Raw genomic sequence first — 24890 nt, forward strand, 5'->3', positions numbered from 1 at the left:
CCACTTTCGTTGAAAAAATCAACTTCTTCAGGTGTCAAATACAAAGAATGATATAAAAAATAACAGAAACATTATAAAATAACAACAGATCTAATATAAAAAACTGTAGTACAGTTTAAAAAAGGAAAACATGCTGAAGTTTCAAATTGAAGTTAACTTCACGTAGTTAAGTGTAGATACTATTAATCTTACCCTGAGTAATACACAAATCCCCAAACAAGATCAGATCTCTCTGCTTGGACTAACATTTACCTCCAGTCTCTCCTAGCATAAACACATCAGTGGCTTCCTCAGCATCCAAAAAATTAGGCATTCTCTTTTGTTCAAGATGCTATCTTACACCTAATCAACTCTTTACTATATACAAATCCTAAATCCATCCATGCTTAGAATACTGCTCACATGTTTGAGGTGGTGCATCAAAAACTTTCCTAAAAATCCTTGATGCTGTCCAGAGGAAAGTAACTTGGTTCAGAGATGATACCTCTTAGAGATTTACTTCAACCTCTATCTCACATCACAGAAAGTGTTTCAGCAAAGTGTCTATTCTACAGAATACTTCAATAGTCATTACTCCACAGAACTGAAAAACTATCATTATTCCACTTTCTGCTGGACCTGTAAATGCAAGCGCAGCAGCTTCTCAGTATCCTTTTACTATGCTGCTGCAAACACTTAGAAACTGCTCCTCTTCTTTCTCTTACCTATCTCTGTCCTCTAGAATAGCCTTTCTCACTAAGTATTCCCAACTTATTACAACCTGCAACTCTTTCAGAAAAAATAAAAAAAATAAAAATAAACTTCTATTCCAGACATGGTATGGTTTGTTTATAGGCTCTTTGTCCTTTCATGTATTGGATTAACATATAAGGACAGCATCTTTTTCAAAGGCTTTTGGAATGATGCAAGTTGTAAGTAGTTCATTTACTTTATGCATAAATCTGGCATGTCCCACTGCCACATCATTTCTGGAGAGAGAGTCCAAGTAGTGGTATGTGGGAAGCACTGTTGAGGCCACATTGCAAGACTAGTCATTTTCTGTATGCATGTTTTGTTCAAGTTTCCTTTTTCACTTCATGTCCCTAATTTATTCTTTCATCTAACCCTAAAAACATACAAACAACAATTAACAGATGCCAACGTAATGTTGGATGAAATATATTGGAGATTTCAAATAAATTTCAAATAATTGTGACCACCTGAGGGGTATGCTCAGTTCTGTGCCATAGTATTGGTTGTTGGATGGGAAGGTTATTGATTGTGCATGGGAAATGTGTTTAAAAAATACTTAAATGATGTGATACCAGAATGTGTAGCTTAGAGTTCAAAGAACAAAATAGAATAGGAGTGAAATGAATGTGTAATCTAATTAAGAAAAAGATGGTGCGAAGGAATATCACGTGTACAAGAATGATGTCAATTATCAGAATAAGCAGCAGGCCAGAAGAGTCACAAGTATTGTATGGAAAGCTAAGTCTGAGTATGAAAAGAAACTGGCTCCGCAAGTTAAAGAGAATCCAAAAGAATTCTACTGTTATGCTAGAAGTAAAAGAAAGAATGAATCTGAAAGAATAACTACTGAATGCAGACAGTATGCAGGTGACTGATGCAGAAGTGATTGTTCAACTAATGAGCAGCCATGAAAACCAATGGTATCAGTGGCAGTATCATATTAAAAATGAGAATATTAGGAAAGAACACTTGACACTGTTAGCATTCAAGAATGTGTTAGCAGAGATAATCTTAGATGATATTGTCACTAAAACAGAATGGGAAGAAGGAAGATTAGCAAAACAATTTCTTTGCTAGGTTACCAGCAAAAAAGATCTGGAGAAAGACCAAGAGGTAGTTGGATTGATACAGTGAAAGTGCCTTAGAAGACAGAAATATAAGATCTGATATTGTCAGTCTAGAGAGGTTACAGATTAATTTGGAGGAAAATTGTTGACAGCAAGTTTAACTTTTTCATGTAGTACTATCATAATATCCAGCACACCTTCTGAGGGTATATATGAGGAATTGGATGATAATTGAAGTGCTTGAGAATTTTGTTAGGAACACAAAACTAATATATAATATTAACAATGTGTTCCAGCATAAAGATGTTCATATATTCACAAGGAGAAGAACATGAACAAAATAATACAATAGAGTGATAATATTACTGTTAATGCTTCCAGAGTGGTCCAAGATACAAGTGTAGACAGGATATGAAAAAAGGAAGCTACTATCTTATATTGTTGAGTACAATAAAAATGAGTATCCCATGGAAAAGAAAAGATGTATGCTAAAATCTTGAAAATAATGAAACTGAACAACTCAGATGCGAACTATATAACTGTGTATACAAATAATATTAGTGAAAAATGTTTGAAAATAAACTCTTATTCTTAATCAACTTTAGAGAACGGGTGGCAGAATTTGAAGAAAACAATGGCTGATTCAGCCTGAGCAAGTATGTAGTGAAGTTATCTGCAACAAATGAAAAGAAAATAAATACTCCATAGTAGATATATGAAATTAAAGAAACAATCCAAGATAAGAAATCAGTAATATTTCTTGCTAGTAATTCAGGAGGTACTCAGAGTACAGGAAAAAATGTAGGAAAGTGAATAGTGTGAGAACATCTAAACAAAAGTATATTAGAATACAGATGATCAATAAATAATTTAAAAGTGGGAAAATGTTTTGGAGGCCACAAAGAAAAAACTTACAAATGGAGAAAAGAACATGGCAAAAAGAAACCAAAATTCAAGGGTTATATAAAAATAAGGATAAAGATTTTAGATGAAAAGAATAAAAATTTTTATCCTTGTGCAGATAGGATTAACCATCCAATCATAAGATGTATCAGGTTTCTAACAAGCATAGTCACTTAGCAGTGCCAGGCAAGCCACTAAGCCTAATTAAACAGAAGATGAAATGTCACCTAAGTTCTGAGAAGACAGCTGAAATGATCTAGCAGCAGAAAACAAGATCATAACTGGCCACTTATATTGCACATAAGTGGACTTGATGTAATGTGCTCTTCAAGTTTGAGGAATTTTACAATGAAGATATAAGTTAAATGTCACAGCTTATGGCAGACAGAATAGAACTCAGTCATCCTTGGAAGCTGACTAAGGTTGTAGTTTAGGAAGTGGGTAAGTTAAAAGGTTCTACTTGTGACATTAGTGAGTGTGTGAAACAGGTTACCATTAGGTGTATGTATCTTCAATAAATCTGTATAGTGTAAATATAACTTTTACAGATAGATGCATAACTTATATTCACATCATAAATCAACTGAAGTGAAAAACATGCAGGAAGATCATTTGATATTAAGTGTAATGCAAAGCTGCAAAAGCAATCTCCACAGATTATCAAGAATCTCTATTGATTACATTAAGAAAATATGGTGAAACCTGACATTCAAATAAAGAATTAAGCTTAATATTTCCTATGTAGATGACAGAGCTAAAAGAAGTATTTTATTTAACATATTAAAAGAAAGACAAATACCAAATAATATTCTAAAAACTATTATAAGTATATATGAAAATAATTAAATACAAATAAGATTAAATTATGAACTATCATGTATGAAAGAGAGAAACCAAGGAGTCCGACAGGGATGTCCCCTTTCGGCAACTCTTTTTAATACTTATCTAAATGAAATAACAAAAAAATAGAATAAAAATTTCCATCAAGGTATTAAAACTTTCTCCTACTATGAACTTAAACACTCTCCTTTTTGCTGATGACCAAATTAATAATCACAAATTCTGAAGATAACTTACAGAAAGATATTTCAAATTTAAATGAGATAGCCAAAGATTATGGAATGATAATATCAACAGAAAAATCAAAAACGATGGCCTTTAAAGGACAAGATTCAGTAAGAACTAAAATAGTAATAGATAACAAGATTTCAGAACAGGTGAATTCATTTAACTACCTAGGATGTATAATTAACTATGAAAAAGATATAAACCTAAAAATTGAAAAATATTTAAAAATAGCAGGTTTAATTAACTCTATATTTAAACCTAACCTAGTACAAAAACAAACCAGGCTAAAAGTATATGATACATGCCCTACCAGTCCTATTGTATTGAAGTGAAATATGGACAATAAAACAGAAAGACAAACAAAGATTAATAACAGCTGAAATGAAGTTTATAGAAAAACTGCAAAGTATACTATATTCGATCACAAAAGAAATAAGAAATTATGAAAGAATTAAACCAGGAATCAATAATAGAAAATATTAAAAAATATAAACATAAATGGATGGAACACGTTGAAAGAATGAAAACAGAAATATTACCAAAACAAGCCTTAAATTACAAACCATTAGGGAAAAGAAAAAACCAGGACGTCCTCTTAAGAGATTCAACAATGACTTCTAAGGCTGAAACAGGCCACTCGAGGCCTAAATCTTTGACAAGTATGATGATAATGATGACACTGTCTTATATAAATCTGCTACAAATCTTCAAGAATATTTAGCCAAATTAAATTGCTGTGACAAATCTGATATGAAAATCCATATTAAAAAGATGAATATTATGAAAACAGGCAGAAAAACAAAAAGCATTCTCAGACATTAACTCACAGAACAAAATTATATATATTAGCTTACATTAAGGCAAAATTCAATTTTTAGTGAACACAGGATTTAAATATGGAAACAAATAAGTTAGGTTTGTGTGTTGAGAAGCCAAGTTGAATAAATTTATATGGAAAAAGAGCATTTAAACCAATTTTAAAATGTAGGTCAGCAAATTAAAATAGGTTAAAAATAAAACAGCTGATCAAAGATTCCAGTGTTTGACCAACTGTTTCATTTTTCATTTCTAACTACAGACATGGAAAAATCTAGAGAAAAATTGGGAATGAGCAGACAGCATTGATAGTAGAACCATATCAAAACTGAAGAGATCAAAAAAGAACTTAACATTTAAGAATGTGTAAACAAACCTAGTTTAAAATAGTATGGTCACTTAAACAGAACAAGAGATGAAAAATTATAGTGTTCAGCAAAAATGACAAAAACTTAGATGAAGACTGAGATACAGATGGGTTGATGTTGTTCAGTGCTTTAGAAATCTGAAATGTAAAAACTTCACAAATCAGATACCTGACAAATAATATACCAATCTGGAAAAACACTGATGATAGGAAACTAGCAAGCAATCATGAAATAACCCGGCAGAGCACTCAAAAAGAAAGGAGAAATTGACATTCAATGGATTTGATTCATCAAACAAATTATCAGGTTACAGTCTGTCATATCTGTAAACTAATAATAATCACTGCTGGCCAATTAATAATCTATGTACAATATTTTAGTTACAATCAGATACTACCAGTTAGTTTAATCTATAAATTTCACTCTCACTATAACAAACTTGTAGAGGCCACAAGAACAGTGGACAGTTTGCTACAGTGAATTTCTTTTGGTATATCACTGTACCTATGAGATGTGGGTTGGAACATTGCAGTAGTTTGTTATAATGGTGATTGATATAGTGAGTCCATTTAGACACTCATACTTAAATACTTATCTCTCCTTGAACACTCTTATTACCAAAGACACTTGCAACATCTAAAGACGGCCTTATTCCTCACACCACAAAAAGAATTTGTAGCTTACATGCCTCCTAAGAACACTCCTAGTCAGCTTCCAAGAATGAACCCTCCCCACCACTGAGTTCTACCTCCCATCCATAAGTTGCAACATTGCACTTGTGCTCCTTTACAAACTTGTCTTTGAATAAAAACGGTACCATACACTTTGAAGAAACTACATTTCCTCAATCTGTTTGATGTAACCCCAATCTTTAACTATCTTCCCGTTTCCTTAGAACCCAGGTGAGTATATCTGCTCACAAATAGGACTTATTTTCTAGATATTCTGATTGCTATAAAACATTGTATATTAATAAAATCTTTTTTTCAATAACTGAATATAAACAAAACAGATAAACAGCTCATCAGCATTAAAAGTCACTTACCATCTGTTCAATACCTCCAGTTGTTAAAATATACCTTGCATGGATAAGACCATATAACATCTTAGCTGTCTGCTCAATGAGATCATTTTGATTTGGATTCTCACACTGGTCATCATCTAAATGATAATTAGCAAAAATGAGTACCACTCGTAACCAAAACATATTTAGTGATGTTACATCTTCAGAAAAAACGATGACATGAACATAAGAAAATGTGATAAGGCTGTTAGGCAGTTTTTACACAGAATCTGCAAAACTTATTAATTATAGTTGATGTCAGCTGGAGCTATAAGAAATGAGATGCTACTTTAGTTTATGAAAACGGTCTCCCAAAATTAGGAAATGGATATGCACTCATTCAGATTAGAAAAGATCATCAGAACCTTCCCTCATTCTTTGACCAGTTCTTTCAAACTGGAAATAACTTTTAATCTTTTTTTCATTGCTTCTTTGTGGAATGGTAATAATATACCCTGAAAATAATTCATGGAAATGGATATAGTCTATGTAATGGTGGGTAAAGGCAGTTGTTTGTTCCATGATAAGAGATATTATGGAAGCACGACTCCTTGTAGATGTCCAGGTGAAAGTGATGGCATACTAACTTACAATCTTCAAGATTTTGAAGAAAATTTTCATAAATTTTTAAACTGATATAAGCCATTTAAGAAAACTTTGTAAAATTCTCTTAGTTTCTAAGAAGTGACGTGTGAGAGAGAAATTGATAAGTGATTAGATTACCGTATAGTACACTTAAATGCTAAAAAAAGGTTCAAATCCCGGTTGTGATGGAAAAACTGTTATAGCCTTTTAAGATAGGGCCTAAATCAATTGACTTAGATGAAAACAGCAGAGTAAAGGTTTCTTTCTCCCTTCAGGTAACCCACATTTTTTTGTCCTCAGGTAGCTTAATTACAAGAGAGAATGTGCATGAAAAACAATAAGAAATTACCATATACATCTTACTAGATTAAAGAAGACTATTCCTGAATTTATTCTCAGTTAAGAATGCTTAAGGGATAAAAATATATATGTAAAAATAAAAAAAGGAATGTTAAGAATGTTCATAATGGGAGAGCTAAAATTTGGACTTACAAATGACAAAATTTAGTGAGTGTTACAATAATTTCATATCTAAGTTGGAAGGGGAGGAGAAGGAAACAAAGAGCCCGACAACCTCATCTACAAGCAGCACTTGTATTGGTACACAATAATTCGACAAAAAAAAATTTTAGACATTTTTATGTAGGCAAAAAGAAATGAAATAAGTGTTTTTTTTACCTAAATTTTTGCTGCAGCCTCCTAAATATCAAAGTTTCTAAGAAGTGATGTGTGAGAGAGAAATTGATAAGTGATTAGATTACCATATAGTACACTTAAATGCTAAAAAAGGTTCAAATCCCGGTTGTGATGGAAAAACTGTTATAGCCTTTTAAGATAGGGCCTAAATCAATTGACTCTTGAACGATATTTTGATTTGTTTATGTGCATTCAAGAAAATAACTGCTCACAAACACACATGATTTCCAAACAGACATTATTTTTGCAGAAAATAGTTTGAATTCAGGATATTTCATTATCTTCAGGAGAGAGAGACAAAGTTTTTTTCTAATTTCACAGTGAACCTTATGCAGAAATGAATGTTAAGATAATTGACAAAGTCTTGTAGTTGTTTTGCAAGCTGAGTTATATGATGAATACATCTACACAGCATAGCCAACGTTTAGGTCATGATTCATAATCCCCCCCCCCACACACACACAGGGCCTATTTTTTAAACGATTTCATAAACAGGTTGGCTAAATGCAGAGATAATGGTGAGTTCATTGCTAGGCCTTCTTTCTGCTTGCAGAATTTGTCTTGGAATTGGAATAACACTTTCTTCCAATTCCAAGTAATATCCTTGCAGCGTCAAATAACGTCAGTTTCCAATGGAAATAGTTCTCACAGTAGTAGTTCTATAATTTCTGTTTGAGGTATTTGGTGAAATGATGATGATGGCTGGACTTGTTAGTAGGTCAGAGGATTCTATTATAGAAGCCTTTGTTTTTTTCAGTAAAGCATGCAGTGTCTCTTACATAGCCTTGTTTGTGTATCTTCAGCATAAATTCTAAGTAGCAGCAGATGTTTAGATGAAAAATATTTTTGGTATCCTCAGGCCAGTTGATGAGGTTTTTAAGTTGTTGGATGCATTGTGGGCATGCTAAGTAGGATCACAGTCAAGTGGATCGTAAGCAGTTAGATTGCTGAGTTCCACATTTTTTCAACATTCATCTGTGTCCATGATAACTATTGTGTCATTACCTTTGTCTCTTTTTAATACTGTATTGTCTTACTTCATATTTTCTGGAACAATGACCATACACATGCAACATTGTTAGTCCACTTCAAATATTCTAAATTATTTTTAATTTGCTTATTGTTTAATTTAGTATAACACATCAGTTTAGTTTTTTATTTCACTCTCCTGAAGAAGTGTATTATAATGCACATGAAATTAGTAGTGCTTAAAAACAAAATAATCACGGAAAGTTTTTTCACTAGGTTATAAATTAAATTAAATAGGCCAGGGTATTATATGCTTGCCTAATCCTTTATCCAAGTGTAAGCAAACAAAGTTTGCATGTGAAGTATCTTCAAGACTAGACTACTTATATATAGAACCTAATGACTCCACATTAACTGCCTTAGTATCATAATATAAAGTATAGCCATCTGGGTTGTGGTCCTTCCCACAATATACAGCATTATACACACCCATGAGCCTTGTAGCTCAGTCAGCATAGACTAAGTCCTTTGGTCAGAAAGACCTGGGTTCAATTCCTGTCAGTGACGTGAGGAACTTTTATCTGGTCTCTTTCGACTAAAGGTGAGTTAATCGGTCTCATACGGAGGTAGGGGGTTTTTTTCACCTGGGTTTTTTTTCACCTGGAAACTCTGTTTTTTTTTTTGTTCCCCAGAAGAGACAAACTGGCCTAGTGAACACATGGATTATAGTCATGAATACGTCCCAGCCAGATGCGGGTCCCTAGCCCGGATAAAATTGAGGGGTTGGGGAAAGAAATGGTGAACTACTCTGTAAAAATCTCACCAGGAATACTTTGTGGGCAATGCCTACAAAGTCACCTATGGTCAGAAACGACTGAAAGGAAAAATCAAATACACACCCATAAGAATGGTGTGTAATGCTGTGAGAAGGGCCTCTACCCAAACCGGTTTTGACCTCTATTTGAGGTCTCATCAATGGGAGCCAGATCCAGAAAAGATACCAAGGTTGAAGTAATGGAGAAGTCATATTTCCCACATACCAGTAGCGAAAAGGTGTAACCACCTTGTTAAAATAATCTGGATTAGAGCTAGTTTAAAAACAAGAAACTAATTTCTTGGCATATTTAATTTAATAAAATAACTGTCCAACAAAGTCTTCATATGGAATATATACTACACAAATGTTCAGCATTCATAGAAGTTTCTGAAACAAGTTTTTGACTTGTCATTCTAATGAACAGTGACAATGAAAATATCTGTAGAAAATGCATACAACAGAAACTTAATGCATGTGAAGGAAAGTGAGCTGACAAAGAGGAATCATTTATTGATGAACCTAATATTATGTTCTTTTATGTAAATTAAAAGCATGACCCAAAGAGTAAGTTGATTGTGATTTTAGAGTAGTTCAGAGGTAAAATGACACCGAAAGCAAAGGAAAATCCAATTTCTTCGATACCAAGGAGTCAAAACCAGTGACATGTTTATGCAAAAAAATTAGAGGTTAAAAGTATTCTGGGAGTGCTTAAGGGTCAAGGTGGTATAACTGAGAGGAAACCACCTTGACCCTTAAGTACTTAAGACCAAGAAGCCATGGTCGGTTTTCCGGCATTCCTTTAAAGGCTAGCCGGAGAACCGACCATGGCTTCTGATCTAATGTGCAATCCTCACCTTCTCGTGGTGCACCCTGTTAAGTATCTACCTGGATACTGAACAACTGAGCATGGGCTGGCAATTTTGGATTTTGTTGACTAAATTGTATTCTCATTGGCTTAAACCAAAATATAAAATGATAGTACAAAATGACAATTTCATGCTGGCTGGGGTGTCCCCCAGTTAAGATAAGAAATGCAAACAAGAAGAGAATGTTATGACTAAGAAGCTAACTGTAAAAGAACTTGAGCTAGTTTTCAATCACATTGTGCAAGCTAAGGAAATTTTGTTTGATGCTCATCCTGATATGGAAGGAAGCTTCAAAGTCTGCCAAAATCTTGATAGAGCGATCACTAGCTATCGCAAACTGCATGACAAGATAAAAAAAAAACCGAGCACTATTCAAACGTCTTTACTTAATTTTTTTTTTGTAAAAAAAGTAGCTCAATCAAATGTTTAGACATTAAATAAAAATTTAAACAATTGATTTTTATTAACTTTGATGATTTTATCCTCTAAAGGTTCATCCCTATGGAGGGATGAACCTTCTTTCATCCCCCAAACAAGTGACTTGTTATACCAATGGATCTTCAGACACCAACAAGCAAGTCTTTATTTGAGTTAGTCAGCAGTTAGGAATTGAAGTAGTACAGGAAGGTGGTTTAATGTTAAATCTGGTATCAGACAAGGATGTACATTATCCCCTCCATTATTCATTATCTATATGGATCCCATTATGAAAGAAAGTGGTATTAAACCTGATATCAAAATTGGAGATGTTAATATCAGCTCTTTGCTTTATGCAGATGTTATACTTCTAAATAAATCTGAACAGTATTCCCAGTCTGTAAGATTTCCTGACTAAAGTGAATAACTGTTGTAATAGATATGGTATGAAGGTCAGCAATAAAAAGACAAAGACAATGAAAATAGGCAGAAACATTGAAAATATCAATTGCATTGTGAATGGAGAACCTATAGAACAAGTAAAACATTTCAGCTACTTAGGCATGATTTTTGGTGAAGATGGTAAATTAAATATGGAAATAGACAACAGAATCAGCAAAGCTGGTATGGTCAAGGCAAGATAAAAATTTATATGGAATAAATATAAATAAATTTATATGGAATAAGAGAGAAATTAGCCAAAATACTAAATTAGCTGTATACAAGACAGTATTCCCAGATGAGTCTTTGACTCCATGAGGTCATGAGGTAATAATAATAATTCAAGCCAATTTTAACTTATGGATCTGAGAGCTGGGTCAGAAGTAAAACACTTGACCAAAGACTAGAGACCACAGATATGAGAGTCCTGAGAAAGATTAGAGGAGTGAACAGATGGCATCAATGGCAATATCATATTAAAAACGAGGAGGAAAGAACTTGACATTGTCAACATCCAGGAATGCGTTAGCAGAGCTAATCTCAGGTGGTATGGTCACTTAAAGAGAATGGGCGAGGAAAGATTAGCAAAACAAGTGTTTTCTGCCAGGTTGGCAGGAAAATGACCCAGAGGAAGACCAAGATATAGGAGGATTGATATAGTAAAAAGTGCCTTAGAAGATAGAAATATAAGATCTGATAATGTTGGAGTTTTGACAAGTAACAGACTGTTTAGAGGAAAATTGTAAATAGGAAGTTAGTAATGATGTAAGTTTTCATGTAGTACTATCATATCCTGTATACCCCTTGAGGGTATATATCAGGAATTTGATGATATGAAAATCATAGGTTCAATTCTTGACTTTTTTTTTCTTGAATATCAATCTCTCACACGAGACTGAAAACACATGGTAGTTCTTAGCTGTGCATCAGCAAGTTGTTAAGAAAAAAAAAAAAATGAACCTACCAATGTTTTGTGAGTAAAATTGAGTTTATAGTATGCAGAGAAAATGATATAGGAGATAAACTGTTCTGAAGAACGTAGGTAGAAAAAATGAAAGATGACAAAGAAAAGTATAGTTTGGCATGTTTGAATCTGTCAAGGAATGGATTTTGTTCAGCAGCTGCTTGTGTTTTTTACAGACTTTGAGAAATTTGAAGAAATGGTAGCAGGCAGTTCAGAGAAACAATGCCTAGGAAATGTCTGAGGAAGAAGCAGCATAAGACACAAATAAAACACCTAAGTATCAATTAACTGAATTTCTGTCTTCTAGATAGCATCATGGAGTTATATAGGTGAAAAGTAATGTCCTGAGTAGAAAAAGGACACCTAGTTTTGTTAAAGCTAGAGGTGTAGGTTAGTTCAAGATGAGAGAAAGTATAATTTTTTTTTGTGCATGAAATAAGACAGGACTGCGTTTTTTTTTGGTAGCAATGAAGCTGACAAAGTTGTGCATCTCACTGAAATATGAGAAAGAAATAAGTATTTATTTTTCACTTGGTTAGACTATAATAAATTTAGTTTAATCCATTATCCAAGTGTGAGCAAACAAAGTTCACCTGAAAGTATCTTCAGGACTGGGGTACGGTAGCACAACACTGGGCAACTCGTTGCAAAGGTGGAGCAAGCTAACATCACTCCTATCTCAGTATCCCCCATAATGCAAAACATATCTCCTTGCGAATATGTATGATGTTATGCATTAAGGGAAGGGCCACTACTCAGATTAGTTAGTTTCAACCTTTATTGAGGTCTCTTCAGTGGGAGCCAGGTCCAGGCGTGGAGATACCAGGCTCCCACTGAAGAGACCTCAATAAAGGTCGAATTTAGTGGCCCTTCCCTTAATGCATAACATTATACATATCCACAAGGAGATGTGTTTTGCATTATGGGAGATATTGAGATAGGAGTGATGTTAGCTCGGTCCACCTTTGCTACGAGTTTCCCGGTGTTGTACTACCTTACCCCAGTCCTGAAGATACTTTCAGGTGCAAACTCTGTTTGCTCACACTTGGATAAAGGATTAAACCAAATTTATTATAAAATAAGTATTTACACCATTAATTATGAAAGATCTTAGAGCTTATGATATTTGAGCACACTAGGTTTGTCACATGAAAAAAAAGAGGAAGGAGTGTACTATTGTCAGTTAAACTATGGATCCGACTTGAGAGTGGTGATAGGTCATTTATGAAGATTCTAGAAAAGAACGAGCATGATTTAAAGCACAGAGCCTTGTGACAAGAGAAGAAATTGCAAAAGGTAGATGGTAGACCATAAGACAGTAATTTGTTAAATTGTGCTAGATTTGATCAAATACCCTGGAAATGTTTACAGGGCATTTGGTCAGGTCTATTTACCACATTACCATCTTGTAGTTTACCATTTGCCCTTTGCAACTAGAAAGGTGTATCAGAGTGGACCCAGGAACTCTGTACTTTCACCCATACTCTTTCTCCTCTTTCTGACATTCTCTCACTAACCTGAAATGTCAATATATGGGCAATGTTGCCAAAGAGATTCACTATGGATCGAGAGTGACAATCTATATTGTTGGATACTGATTAACTGCTGATGATGAAATTCACTGTTGATGACTTTCTCCCTTACTTTCAAATGAATTGAGCTAGTGCAATGGGATGATAGCTCAATAACTAATTATTATCTACTTTCTTTGAAATGGGTTGTTTCCATTCATTTATGGAGATTAAATTGTGTTAGGAATAAGAAATGGAATAAAGGAAAGTATTGTTTCCATGCTATAGAGTAGTGCTAGATTATGAAAGACTGGTGTTAATTCTGAAGCACATCTTTTAAACATAACTGGGAGGATACCATGAGACTAAAAGAGTTGGGAGGAGGAGGTTAGATCTCAGCTATTCAGGATTTTTCTGATGGCTTTTTTGTCAAAATGCCAGTGAAAGCATGCAGTGAACTTTGATAAAGTGGCACTCTGCCTTGGTTTCATGAGAGCTAAAGGAGAAGAATGATTCCAGGAGGTCCGCCTTTTCTTCATGTTACAGTGATACCATTTGGGTGTGATATATATATATATATATAGAGAGAGAGAGAGAGAGAGATGGAAATAAATAGGTAGTAGGTGTTCTGCACTTGGCTCAAAATATGATCTGAATTTGTTGATGGTCAACTACAGGCTGAATGTGAATCTGGAGTTTTGGTTTGAGTCACTTGCGATATTGATTTTTTCTTTCTATTTTCCCCCCCCCCCTGCCTTGGTATGCTTGTGGGGAAAAAAAAAGTATCAACAGTGGTATGGGGTTTTGAGTGAAACTGGGATGAAGACCTTCATTCAATATTTGATTGGAGGAAGTGCTGTTTAGATTTGAGGAGAAAGAAAACAGCTCAAACATGCAATGAAAGCAAGAGAATTGACAGATATTTTGGTGGACACATGGACAATTTGGGAAAGATCACTGTTGACAGCAATGTTTATTAGAATCAAACAAATAGTCTGATCAGTGGAAATGAAGAAAGGAAGCCAGTCTGAGTTGTGCCACTGAAGTTGATAAGTCCCAAGAAAGATGACCATGCTGTTTGGGTATTTAAATAGGCTGCAGAGTATCATGTTTCAAAAACAGATAATGAAAAAGAGCCAGAATATATATCAGAATTTGGAGAATGGATGGCAAGTGAATGCAGCTGAACTGGATTAGGAAATTTTGAGTATGACCAGACTGAAAAGACAAGAGACAGGGGTGGGGAGGGGGATTTGAGGTTTGAACCTCTGAAATGGGATATCAGATCTAGCAAATGCAGATTTCATTCTCATGGTTGATGAAAAGCAGCTTTGGACTTAAATATAAATACAGTTCAAAATTTAAAATACAGTTTTGATTCAAATGTCCACAGGTGATGGTCGCATGTATAGTTTATATCAGAGTTAAGACCATAAATGTTGAGCATGTAAATTATCTTTTTTGAAGCAATGTTACTGAAGTTATTTATAAAGTAGCATGGAGGGGGGGGGGGGAGTTAACGAATAGTCTGCAGGATGGTTTGATTACAGGCATGCCCCCCATACAGAGAACATCCAGTCTCCTATCAAATGAAGTCCTGATGAGCCATCATCAGGACTAGTTATATATGTACTATCTATTGGCAATCCTGCCAAACACTTTATTGTGGGGAAACAAAGTGTTTGGCACTGTATAGACCCAAACCTCTCCCACCCTCAAGTGGGAGAGGTTTGGGTCTATACAGTGAGTAAAAGTGCCCTTAAGGATGATGCTCAACTGCATGCAAGAAAGAGGGGGATAGAAACCAGAAACCATTCTGTCTTGAAGACAAAACATGATTCCAACTACTTCAGGTTTCCAATAATCAAGGTGATGGTGGAGTTTCACTGGACAATGAAAAGAATCTACCACATAGGATTTTTTTTTAATGCAATTTCCACCCAGGAAAGAATCTAACTCTATAGTACATTAGTACCGTGGAAGGGATAAGGATTTCTTTATTATAATTCTTCTTTCATTTTTTTAAAATTTTTTTAATATGATCCAGGAATCCTGCTCTAGAAAACAATCATGAAACTTTGTAATGCTACTTAAGGCTTCCACTAAGCAGGTAGTCTTGCAGTAGGCAATGAACTTCTCCCAACTTAGACAATCATAAGCACCTATGTTCAGAGCAGAATCTGAACTCGCAACCTGTTGGTTGGAGAATGGGTGTTAACCACTCAAGTAAAAAATCATGAGATGGTGGCAGTTGTCTCCTGCAGAATCACCACCTGTGGGTCTACAAATCTTTCGCAGATCTGAACTAAACTATCAAAATAATGAGTAAAGACCAGCGGCCTACCACCAGTGAAGAATGAAAAAAAATCATTAGAAGATCTTCAGCTATTTTTTTAATCACCTTATGATCCTGTGATTCCTTTTGTGGTGCATTAAATAAGGCAGTATAAACATTTTAAGAGTGGTAAAAAACAAAAATCACAACATTGAAGGCTTGGTCAGAAGATGATATTCTGGATGAATGGAACAGAACTCACTCATTGCACCATCATCAATTTCCTGATATGCACCATCTAGAAGAATGTATAGGCTACTATGACAGTACTACATGATTAGTTTTACATTATAACTAATCTCCCTTCAACAATTTCCTTCTAAATTAGTCTATTACTTGTCAACACTCCAATATTATTGTATCTAACATTTTGGTCTTCTAAGGCACTTTTGACTGAATCAATCCATCTAGATGTTGACCTGGGTCTTTTTCCTGCATCCTGGCATCAAACACCTGTTTGCCAGACCTTTCCTCTCCCATTTGCTTACGTGACCATACCACCTTAGATTAGCCCTCCTCACACATTCTTGAATGCTAACAATGTCAAGTTACTTCCTAATATATTCTTTTTTAACGATTCTGTCATTGATGTCATCTGTTAGGCCCCTAATTTATCTCAGAACTCTCATTTCTCTAGTATCTAAAATTTGATCAGGTGCTTTATTTCTAATCAATAACTTAAAACTGGTTTGAACACCGTCTTGTATACAGCTAATTTAGTGTTCCCACTAATTTCTCTCTTATTCCATATGAATTTATTGAACTGATTTCCTATCATACCAGCTTTGCTGATTCTGTTGTCTATTTCTATATTTAATTTACCATTTTCACTAAAAATCATGCCTAAGTAGATGAAATGTTTTACTTGTTCCACAGGTTCTCCATTCACAATGCAGTTGACATTTTCAATGATTCTGCCTATTTTCATTGTCTTTGTCTTTTTATTGCTGACCTTCATACCATATCTATTACAACAGTTATTCAATTTAGTCAAGAAATCTTGCAGACTCGTAGCGGATTTACTGATAAGTATAACACCATCCGCATAAAGCAAAGAGCTGACATTAACATCTCCAATTTTGATATCATGTTTAATACCACTTTCCTTCATAATGTGATCCATATAGATAATGAATAACAGAGGGGATAATGTACATCCTTGTCTGACACCAGATTTAACATTAAACCATCTTCCTGTACTTCCTTCAATTCAAACTGCTGACTTATAACTCAAATAAAGACTAAGTATTGCTTGATATAATGTCCCATTGACACCATATAACTGTAGCGTATTGAATAGCTTTTCTCTTGGCACCATGTCACATGCCTTTTCCAGATCTACAAAACTCAGAGATCTTTGTTATATTCCCATGATTTCTCTACTATTTGTCGTCAAGTGAAGATCTGATCCTGACAGAATCTATTTGGTCTGAATCCAGTTTGTTCTTCACCAAGCTTTTCTTCCAGAATTCTTCTCAACCGTTTCTCAAGTATACTTGCATAAATCTTACCAGGAACACTCAGTAAGGAAATATCTCTGTAATTCTCACATTCAGTTTTATTTCCCTTTTTATATATGGGTACTATGAGAGTTCTACTCCAATCATCGGGAATTCGTCCCTCTGTCCAGGCCTTGTGAACTATGCAGTGCAGCCGCTGTAAGACTTTTATACCTCCATACTTCAGCATTTCTGGTCGAATATCTACTCCTGCTGCCTTTCCACATTTCAAGCATTTAATGGCTTTTTCTACTTCAAGTATGTATTCCGGACTGTATGCCTGTTGAGTGTTTTTTTACCACTGTACTTTTTTACCACTGCTTGTTTCATTTAGCAATTTTTCAAAGTAATTACTCCATACTTCAAGAATATCTTTTTCTAACATTTTCATGTCACCTTTATCATCTCTAACTCCTATTACAGCACTCTTTCCTCCATTTCTAAGCTTCTTCAACACCCTCCAGAATAGAATCAAGAAAAAAAATGAAAGAGTTTGAGAGCAGGAACCAAACCTGGAGATTCAGAGGTAAACCCTGAAGAAAATATTGATTGATTCAGCCAGAGAGGCATGTGGTGAGGTTGTGAGCAAGGATAGAAAAATCAGAACTCCATGATGGACGCAGGAAGTTAAAGAGGCACTGAAGGAAGAGAAGAAAGCACATTGAAAGTTTCTGACAAATAAGTCAGCTTGTGCTCTTTGAGAATACAGAGACAAATGTAAGAAAGCTAAACACTGTTTAAAACTAGGTAAACAGACATCATAGGAAGACTTTGGTAAGGACATAGAAAATAAATATCAGAAAGGTGGCAAAATATTCTGGAGACTGTTGAAAAATCTCAGAAATGTGAGGAAAGAGTGCTGTAAAAGGAATTGGAAATAATACAGGTGACATGAAAACTGGAGAAAAAGATATATCTTTGATGTATGGAGTAATTACTTCAAGCAACTGCTAAATGAAACAAGCAGTGAGAGCACAGTGGTATAAAAATAAAAAATAAAAAAAAAACCACTCAACAGGCATGCAATCAGGAATAATATCCATATTTGAAATAGAAAAAACCATCAAAAGCCTGAAATGTGGAAAGGCAGTGGGAGTAGATGATATTCAATCAGAAATGCTGAAGAATGGTGGTATAAGTCTTACAGTGAATGCACTGCATAATTCAGAAGGCCTGAACAGAAGGACAAATTCATGATGAGTGGAGCAGAGCTCTCATAGTACCCACATATAAAAAAAGGGAAATAAAATTGAATGTGAGAATTACAGAAGTATTTTCCTGCTGAGTGTTCCCGGTAAGATTTATACAAATATACTTGAGAAATGGTTGAGAAGGATTATGGAAGGGAAACCTGGTGAAAAACAAGCTGGATTCAGGTCAAACAGAGGCTGTCAGGATGTGATTTTTCACTTTACGACAAATAGTTGAGAAATCATGGAAATATAACAAAGATCTGTATTTAAGTTAAGTTTTGTAGATATGCAAAAGGCATATGTGCCAAGAGAAAAGCAATTCGAAATGCTACAGTTATATGGTGCTAATGGGGCATTAGATCAAGCAGTACTTAGTCTTCATTTGAGTTGTAAGTCAGTAGTTAGTACTGGAATGGGAGATGAAAGATTAGCAAAACAAGAGTTCTCTGCCAGGTTGGCAAGAAAAAGACCAAGAAGAATACCAAGATATAGGTGGATTGATAGAGTATAAATCGCGTTAGAAGGCAGAAATATAAGATCCGATATTGAAGTCTTGACAGATAACAGATTGATTTGGAGGAAAATTGTTGATAGAAGTTAGTAATGATGTAAGTTTTTCATGTAGCACTGTCACAATATTCTGCACATCCCTTGAGGGAACATATCAGGAATTTGATGGTGATGATGAGCAAAGCTAATTTAAGATGGCATAACTACTTAACGGCAGAATAAAGATTCACAAGAAGATAGGCTAATGCAGATAAAGTGCTTTAGAAGACAAATGCAATAGCCGACTGATTATAGATGACATAACAAATAAGAGACTAACAGAATACCAAATTGCTGTCAGAAACTAGTGCTGAAATACTATGTTGTATTATCATATTATTAATCAATAGTAAATTAGTTACTTATCATTTCTGATGCATTCAAACTATAAATATCAAATTATAAACTATAAAAGTCAGATATAGTTTTATAACATAGTTACCTTCTGCCAAATCCAAAATTAAATCTAAAGCTTGTCTAAAGTGAGGAATGACTTCACTAAGACCTGTGAGATTAAATTTATCCTGAATATAATCTTCATCAACCTGGAATACAATGCTAAAATGAGGAAGAAACCATTTTGATTTTCAATATATATTATAAATTAAATAAAACCTGTTAATGACTTATTCCCTAATAAGGGGTAGGTGAGGCAGTTTTTAGCCCTATCTAACTTCCTTTAGAGAAGTTAGATAGGACAAGATATTTTCTGATTGGCAGCCAATCAGAAATATCTTGTCCAAGACTATCACTAATTATAAACGGCATCTGATGAAGAGAGGCAGACAAGTGTTGCCATCTCATGGTCCCTAACAGAGTATATTATTTGTCTGAAATAGTGAGAGTTGTATGACTGATTTTCTTGAGTTTATGGGACAAAAAACCCGAGTTCCAGAAGAAAAAATCTTCTTGTCCATGCCTGAGATTGATACTCTGAAACCAATCGAAGGAAGAAGAGAAAAAGTTCATCTAGTTGGTGACTAGATTCAGACTGAAAAACAATTTTCTTTGTGTGGCCCCAGCACTATGGTTGCAAATACCACTTCTACAGGGCTATATAGGCCTTATCAATATACATCATGTTACCAACCATCTGACTTTCCCACAGGGCTATATAGGCCTTATCAATATGTATTATGTTACCAACTCTCTGACCTTCCCACTTCCTTTGGCAAATAAATAGTCTAATTTGGCAAAAGGTGAATAACCGACTAAATTGGATAAGTGTTCTATCAAGATAAAATAGTTAAAATATTTCAGAAACATTTGTTTTGAATCATGACATTAGATATGTTTTTGATTTAATTAAAAACACATCAAAGGCCAAGTATTTTAAAAAAAAAAAAAACATCTTCCCAGCAACAACTTCAAACAACCAATATTGGTTTATTCTTTTTAACACTTATTTCTTATGGGAAAATGCAGTCGACTCAAGATTCTTAAATCCAATGAAAGGTAGCACATGATAGGATGCTAGTCTAATTATTTTTTGTAAGGCTCAAAATCATCCTGTACCCTTCTGAATGAATGAAAACCCTCATTATGGTACTTTGGTGATATCTGTAAGATAACTGGTATTAATCTCAGTGATGGAACCCAATTTTAAACTGCATATTTATAGTTGCTGGAAATACTCAAATTATATCAACTACTGAATGTGAATGTTTGCCGAATACCTTAAATCTTCTCTTTCGGAAAGAGGAAGATAAGTCTCCTCTTGTCATACTATAGCAGAAAGTTTCAATTATGTGAAGCAGTACATAGAGAAGGATTAGTATCATGCAGAGCACATATTAGACAAACATCAGACAAAATGTTTGATAATAAGAAAGAATATCAGGAAATAATATGGATGGATTAAAGCAGCATCAAATATTTTTTCTAAATTGTCAAAAAAGTAATGAAACCAAAATTTTTTTAAATGAAAGAGAATATTCAAATAATTATTCAAATTTTATTTTATACATATAACCATACATAATAAATAACTATAATTATTTATTATGTATGAAAAAAGCATTAATTAATAAAAGGTCAATAAAAAGGTGTTTCTTTTTTTTTTTGGGGGGGGGGGGGAACTGAAGTAGTCCGCTTCCAGGAGTATTGCAGTTTACACCCACCCCACTTAAACTCTGCTGGGAGGAGAAAAAAACCTGAAAATAAAATCATTCCTTTAATTACTATTGACTTACTACAGCAAACCAACTCATTCACTATAACAAACTACTAAAGCTCAATAAGCACAGTGCTGTTCTAAAGAAAATTCAGTATGGCAAATTATTCTTTATAACCAGGGGTTGAAAATGTGGTCATCTGCTTGTCTGTTATGAGTAAAAATTGTTAGTTGATGGGTAAAAATAAAATAAAATAAATAAAATAGAATAATAATAAGAGGTTAACTAAAGTTTGGTTTAATTGTCAGTTTTATTTATATAATGCCAATTCTTTTTCATGTGGTAAATTATTTTTTTGTTTATCGCATCAACTGGGAAAAGCTGGTCATTACAAACACCTGTTTTGTCAATTATCACTAATTTTGTTGTAATGGAATACAACCAGTGAAAGGATGCAATATGCATGCATTATTCATTTTATCTTATAGAGCACTCAGTCATACCATGAGACAACTGTGAAATGGCAACCTAAAATAGATATGCATCAGACAGCTTATTTCTGACCCAACAATGGAAATAGAATATGCAGAATTGGTCTGTTAATATCAGATATTAAAACTTGGAAAGTTGAGAAAGAAGTATTTATTTTCCAAAATTATTTCAGGGGATTATAATGATTCTAACCTAAATGTTTTTTTTTTAACTTTTTCTGTATTTCTGCCTTATTATATGACATCAATAGCGCACTCTCTCTCTCCATCTATCAATGTTTCAGAGGCAATTGGAATTCAGGACTGCCCAGATGCAGTCGATTTGTGGACACCTATGGGTTTTATTCTACTGAGAATTTTTATGATACTGAAAATGTTCAATGTTTACTTATAATGGCAGAGAAGAAATTGCTTTTTTCCATAAAAGTGATTCAAGACATAGCATTATTAATTAAAAAAATAACTGGTTCTTGTATTACTTAAATAAATGAAAAATTTTTTCATCACAGACTGATAATAAACGCTATTACGTAAGTAGTTAACATATCTCCTTCAACACTGGTAGTTATACAGGGTTAAAATTAACTAAAGTATTAACAAAAGCTTATAAAAGCGATCGGACCCAGGAATATATGAGCAAGCTGATGAGTGAGATATTCCTGACTGGTGAGCAAGTACAAAATTTATCAGGGCCCGACTATAAACAATTTTTGTAGCTTGTACAAGCTCTATAATAAGAGTCAACTTATTCAGAAAGCACACAGAACCAATTCAATTCTGCAATCTCACATTATTACAAGGTGTACATAAAGTCATGAATCACTTTTTTTTTTTTTTTTTTTTTTTTTTTTTTTGTAAATGAATTTTGCTACCTGGGCATATCTGAAATCAAGTTTATTCAGTGAAAACAGGTTTGAGATATTAAAAATAATGCATATGAAATAAATTTAGCTCCATGAGATGGATATGATAATGAACAAACAAAGATATCTATTGTATAATTTTTATTTTACTTGTGTTTAGAATGGCATGGTAGGTTTGGAACAAATCACTGTAGCTATGCTTATAAATAATTATTATTCTATTTTTAATTAATTTATTTTTTGTTCTGATTATAATAATATAAGTTGTCCACAAAATAAATAACATCCAACTATACTGATTACTGTCATGCAAGCTACCCCAACATTAAAAGGATAATATTTTACAAAGATTATTTAAAAACCTCTGTAGCAAAGCTGGAAGAACAAGACACAAGACACTACATGATGAAAAGAATCTTTACATGTTTTTTTTTTCAACTGAAGGTAAGTTAGCAAAACTATGGAGGTAACAAGATTTTTCTCTCTTGGAAATCCAGGTTTTTCATCCCACATACAAGCAAACTGACCAGAGAACATATGCAATTAAACAAAAATACTATTAGTGGAGGTTTTAAAGAGCCCTCCTGTGATGAACTCTCAACCTCCTTGGAGGTGTCACATAATTATTAAAATTTTAAAAATAACATTAGGGGGTGTGCTTAAGGGTCAAAGCTGTATAACTGAGAGGAGACCTCCACATAGCCTTTAAAGGAATACATAGAACTGACCAGGGCTTCTGACCTAATGTCCAATTCTCACCTTCTCGTGGTGCACCCCCTTGGGTATCTACCCGGATACGGAATGAACGAGCTGGCAATTTGGGATTTAGCTGACCAAATTGTATTCCTAATGGTTAAACAAAATACAAAATGATGGTACAACATGACAAAATTTCATGCCAGCTGGGGCGTCGCCTGGTTAAACAAGGCCCCCGTTGTTTTCGCCAGGGAACCAGGGTGACCAGCGAAAAGTCAGCTACTGGAACAAATCTGAAAACACACACCCCAACTCAACATCACCAGAGTTAAAGATCGGTACTATCAACTTAAGAAGCCTGAATGGCAAAGAAATGGAGCTGGCTGAGGAATTAGATAAGGACCAGATCGACATAATAGGGGTGACTGCTGAAACAAAAAAGACAAAACCTGGCGAGATCTTTCTGAGCAATAAATACAAAATGTTATATTCAGGCAATGACAATCAATGAAAAGAAGGAGTAGCCATAGTATTCAACACTAAATACGAGGCTCATCTTCTTGAATGACAGGCAGTGTCAAGTAGAGTGATTTGGGCAAATATCAGAATGGGGAACTGGACAATGAGACTTATTTGTGCATATGGTCCCACAGAAGGTTCTACTAAGGTAGAAGTGGAGGAATTTTTTGACGCTTTAGAGAAAGCTACTGACACAATGAAAAAGGAAAAGTTGGTCCTTGTTGGGAATCTAAATAGCAGAGTAGGAAGTGATTGTCAGACATACAAAAATGTTTTGGGAAAATTTGGAGAAAAGCGCAAAGCTAATAATAATGGAAAATACCTGTTGGATTTTTGCTCAGGACATAGACTGGTTATTACTAACACCATGTTCCAACATAAACATGTGCACAAATTCACATGGAGAGAAGAGGCAAGGAATAAGAAAAGTCTCATTGACTATGTTATTGTTGATAGTGATGTTTTCTCCCTGGTGCAGAACAACAGAGTGTACAGAGGATTTGAAATCGAAAGTGATCACTATTTAATCTTGAGCAGGATAAAATTTTATTTCATAGTGAAAAGAATGACGTGTAAGAAAGTTTTTAAGTGAATAAAAGTTGAGCAGCTCTCAGATGTGAACTGTAGACTAAAATACACAAAGATTATTGAAGAAAAAATGAAAGAGTTTGAGAACAGGAAGCAACCCTTAGAGATTCAGTGGCAAGCCTTGAAGAAAACCCTGATGGATTCAGCTAGAGAGGCATGTGGTGAAGTTGTCTGCAAGGATAGAAAAATTAGAAATCCATGGTGGACACAGGAAGTTAAAGAGGCAGTGAAGGAAAAGAAGAAAGCATATCAAAAGTTCCTGGCAAATAAGTCAGCTTGTGCTCTTAGAGAATACAGAGACAAATGTAAGAATGCTAAACAGTGTGTAAAACTACTAAACAAAAGTCATGGGAGGACTTTGGCAAGAACATAGAAAATAAATATAAAGAAGATGGCAAAATATTCTGGAAGTTGCTGAAGAAGCTTAGGAATGGAGGAAAGAGTTTCTTTCTCTCCTATCTTTATCATCTCTAACTCCTGTAAAAGGTGTTAGAGATGATAAAGGTGAAATGAAAACAGGAGAAAAAGATATCCTTGAAGTATCGAGTAATTACTTTGAAAATTTGCTAAATGAAACAAGCAGTGATGACAGCACAGTGATAAAAAACAGTGACCAGGCATGCAGTCAGGAATATATATCCATACTTGAAGTAGAAAAAGCCATCAAAGGCTTGAAATGTGGAAAGCAAGCAGGAGTAGATGATATTCGACCAGAAATGCTGAAGTATGGTGGTATAAAAGTCTTGCAGTGGCTGCTGCA

The 24890-nt window shown here is 34.3% G+C and overlaps 1 protein-coding gene across 1 annotated transcript in view; it reads right to left on the minus strand.

Moving 5' to 3' along the window:
* The window catches only part of LOC150092384 (casein kinase II subunit beta-like), an 88671-nt gene that overhangs the window by 44169 nt on the left and 19612 nt on the right, over positions 1 to 24890 (minus strand). Inside the window, exons 3-4 of the mRNA XM_090414895.1 lie at positions 19302 to 19404; positions 6000 to 6115 (exon numbers count right to left, since the gene is read on the minus strand). Of these exons, the coding sequence (XP_090271021.1) occupies positions 6000 to 6115; positions 19302 to 19404 (219 nt within the window). The remainder of the gene's footprint in view (positions 1 to 5999; positions 6116 to 19301; positions 19405 to 24890) is intronic.

Source organism: Typopeltis vanoorti, chromosome 26, assembly GCF_054136105.1.
Source record: "Typopeltis vanoorti isolate ZY-2024b chromosome 26, IOZ_Tvanoo_1.0, whole genome shotgun sequence".
Taxonomy (NCBI): Eukaryota; Metazoa; Arthropoda; class Arachnida; order Uropygi; family Thelyphonidae; genus Typopeltis; species Typopeltis vanoorti.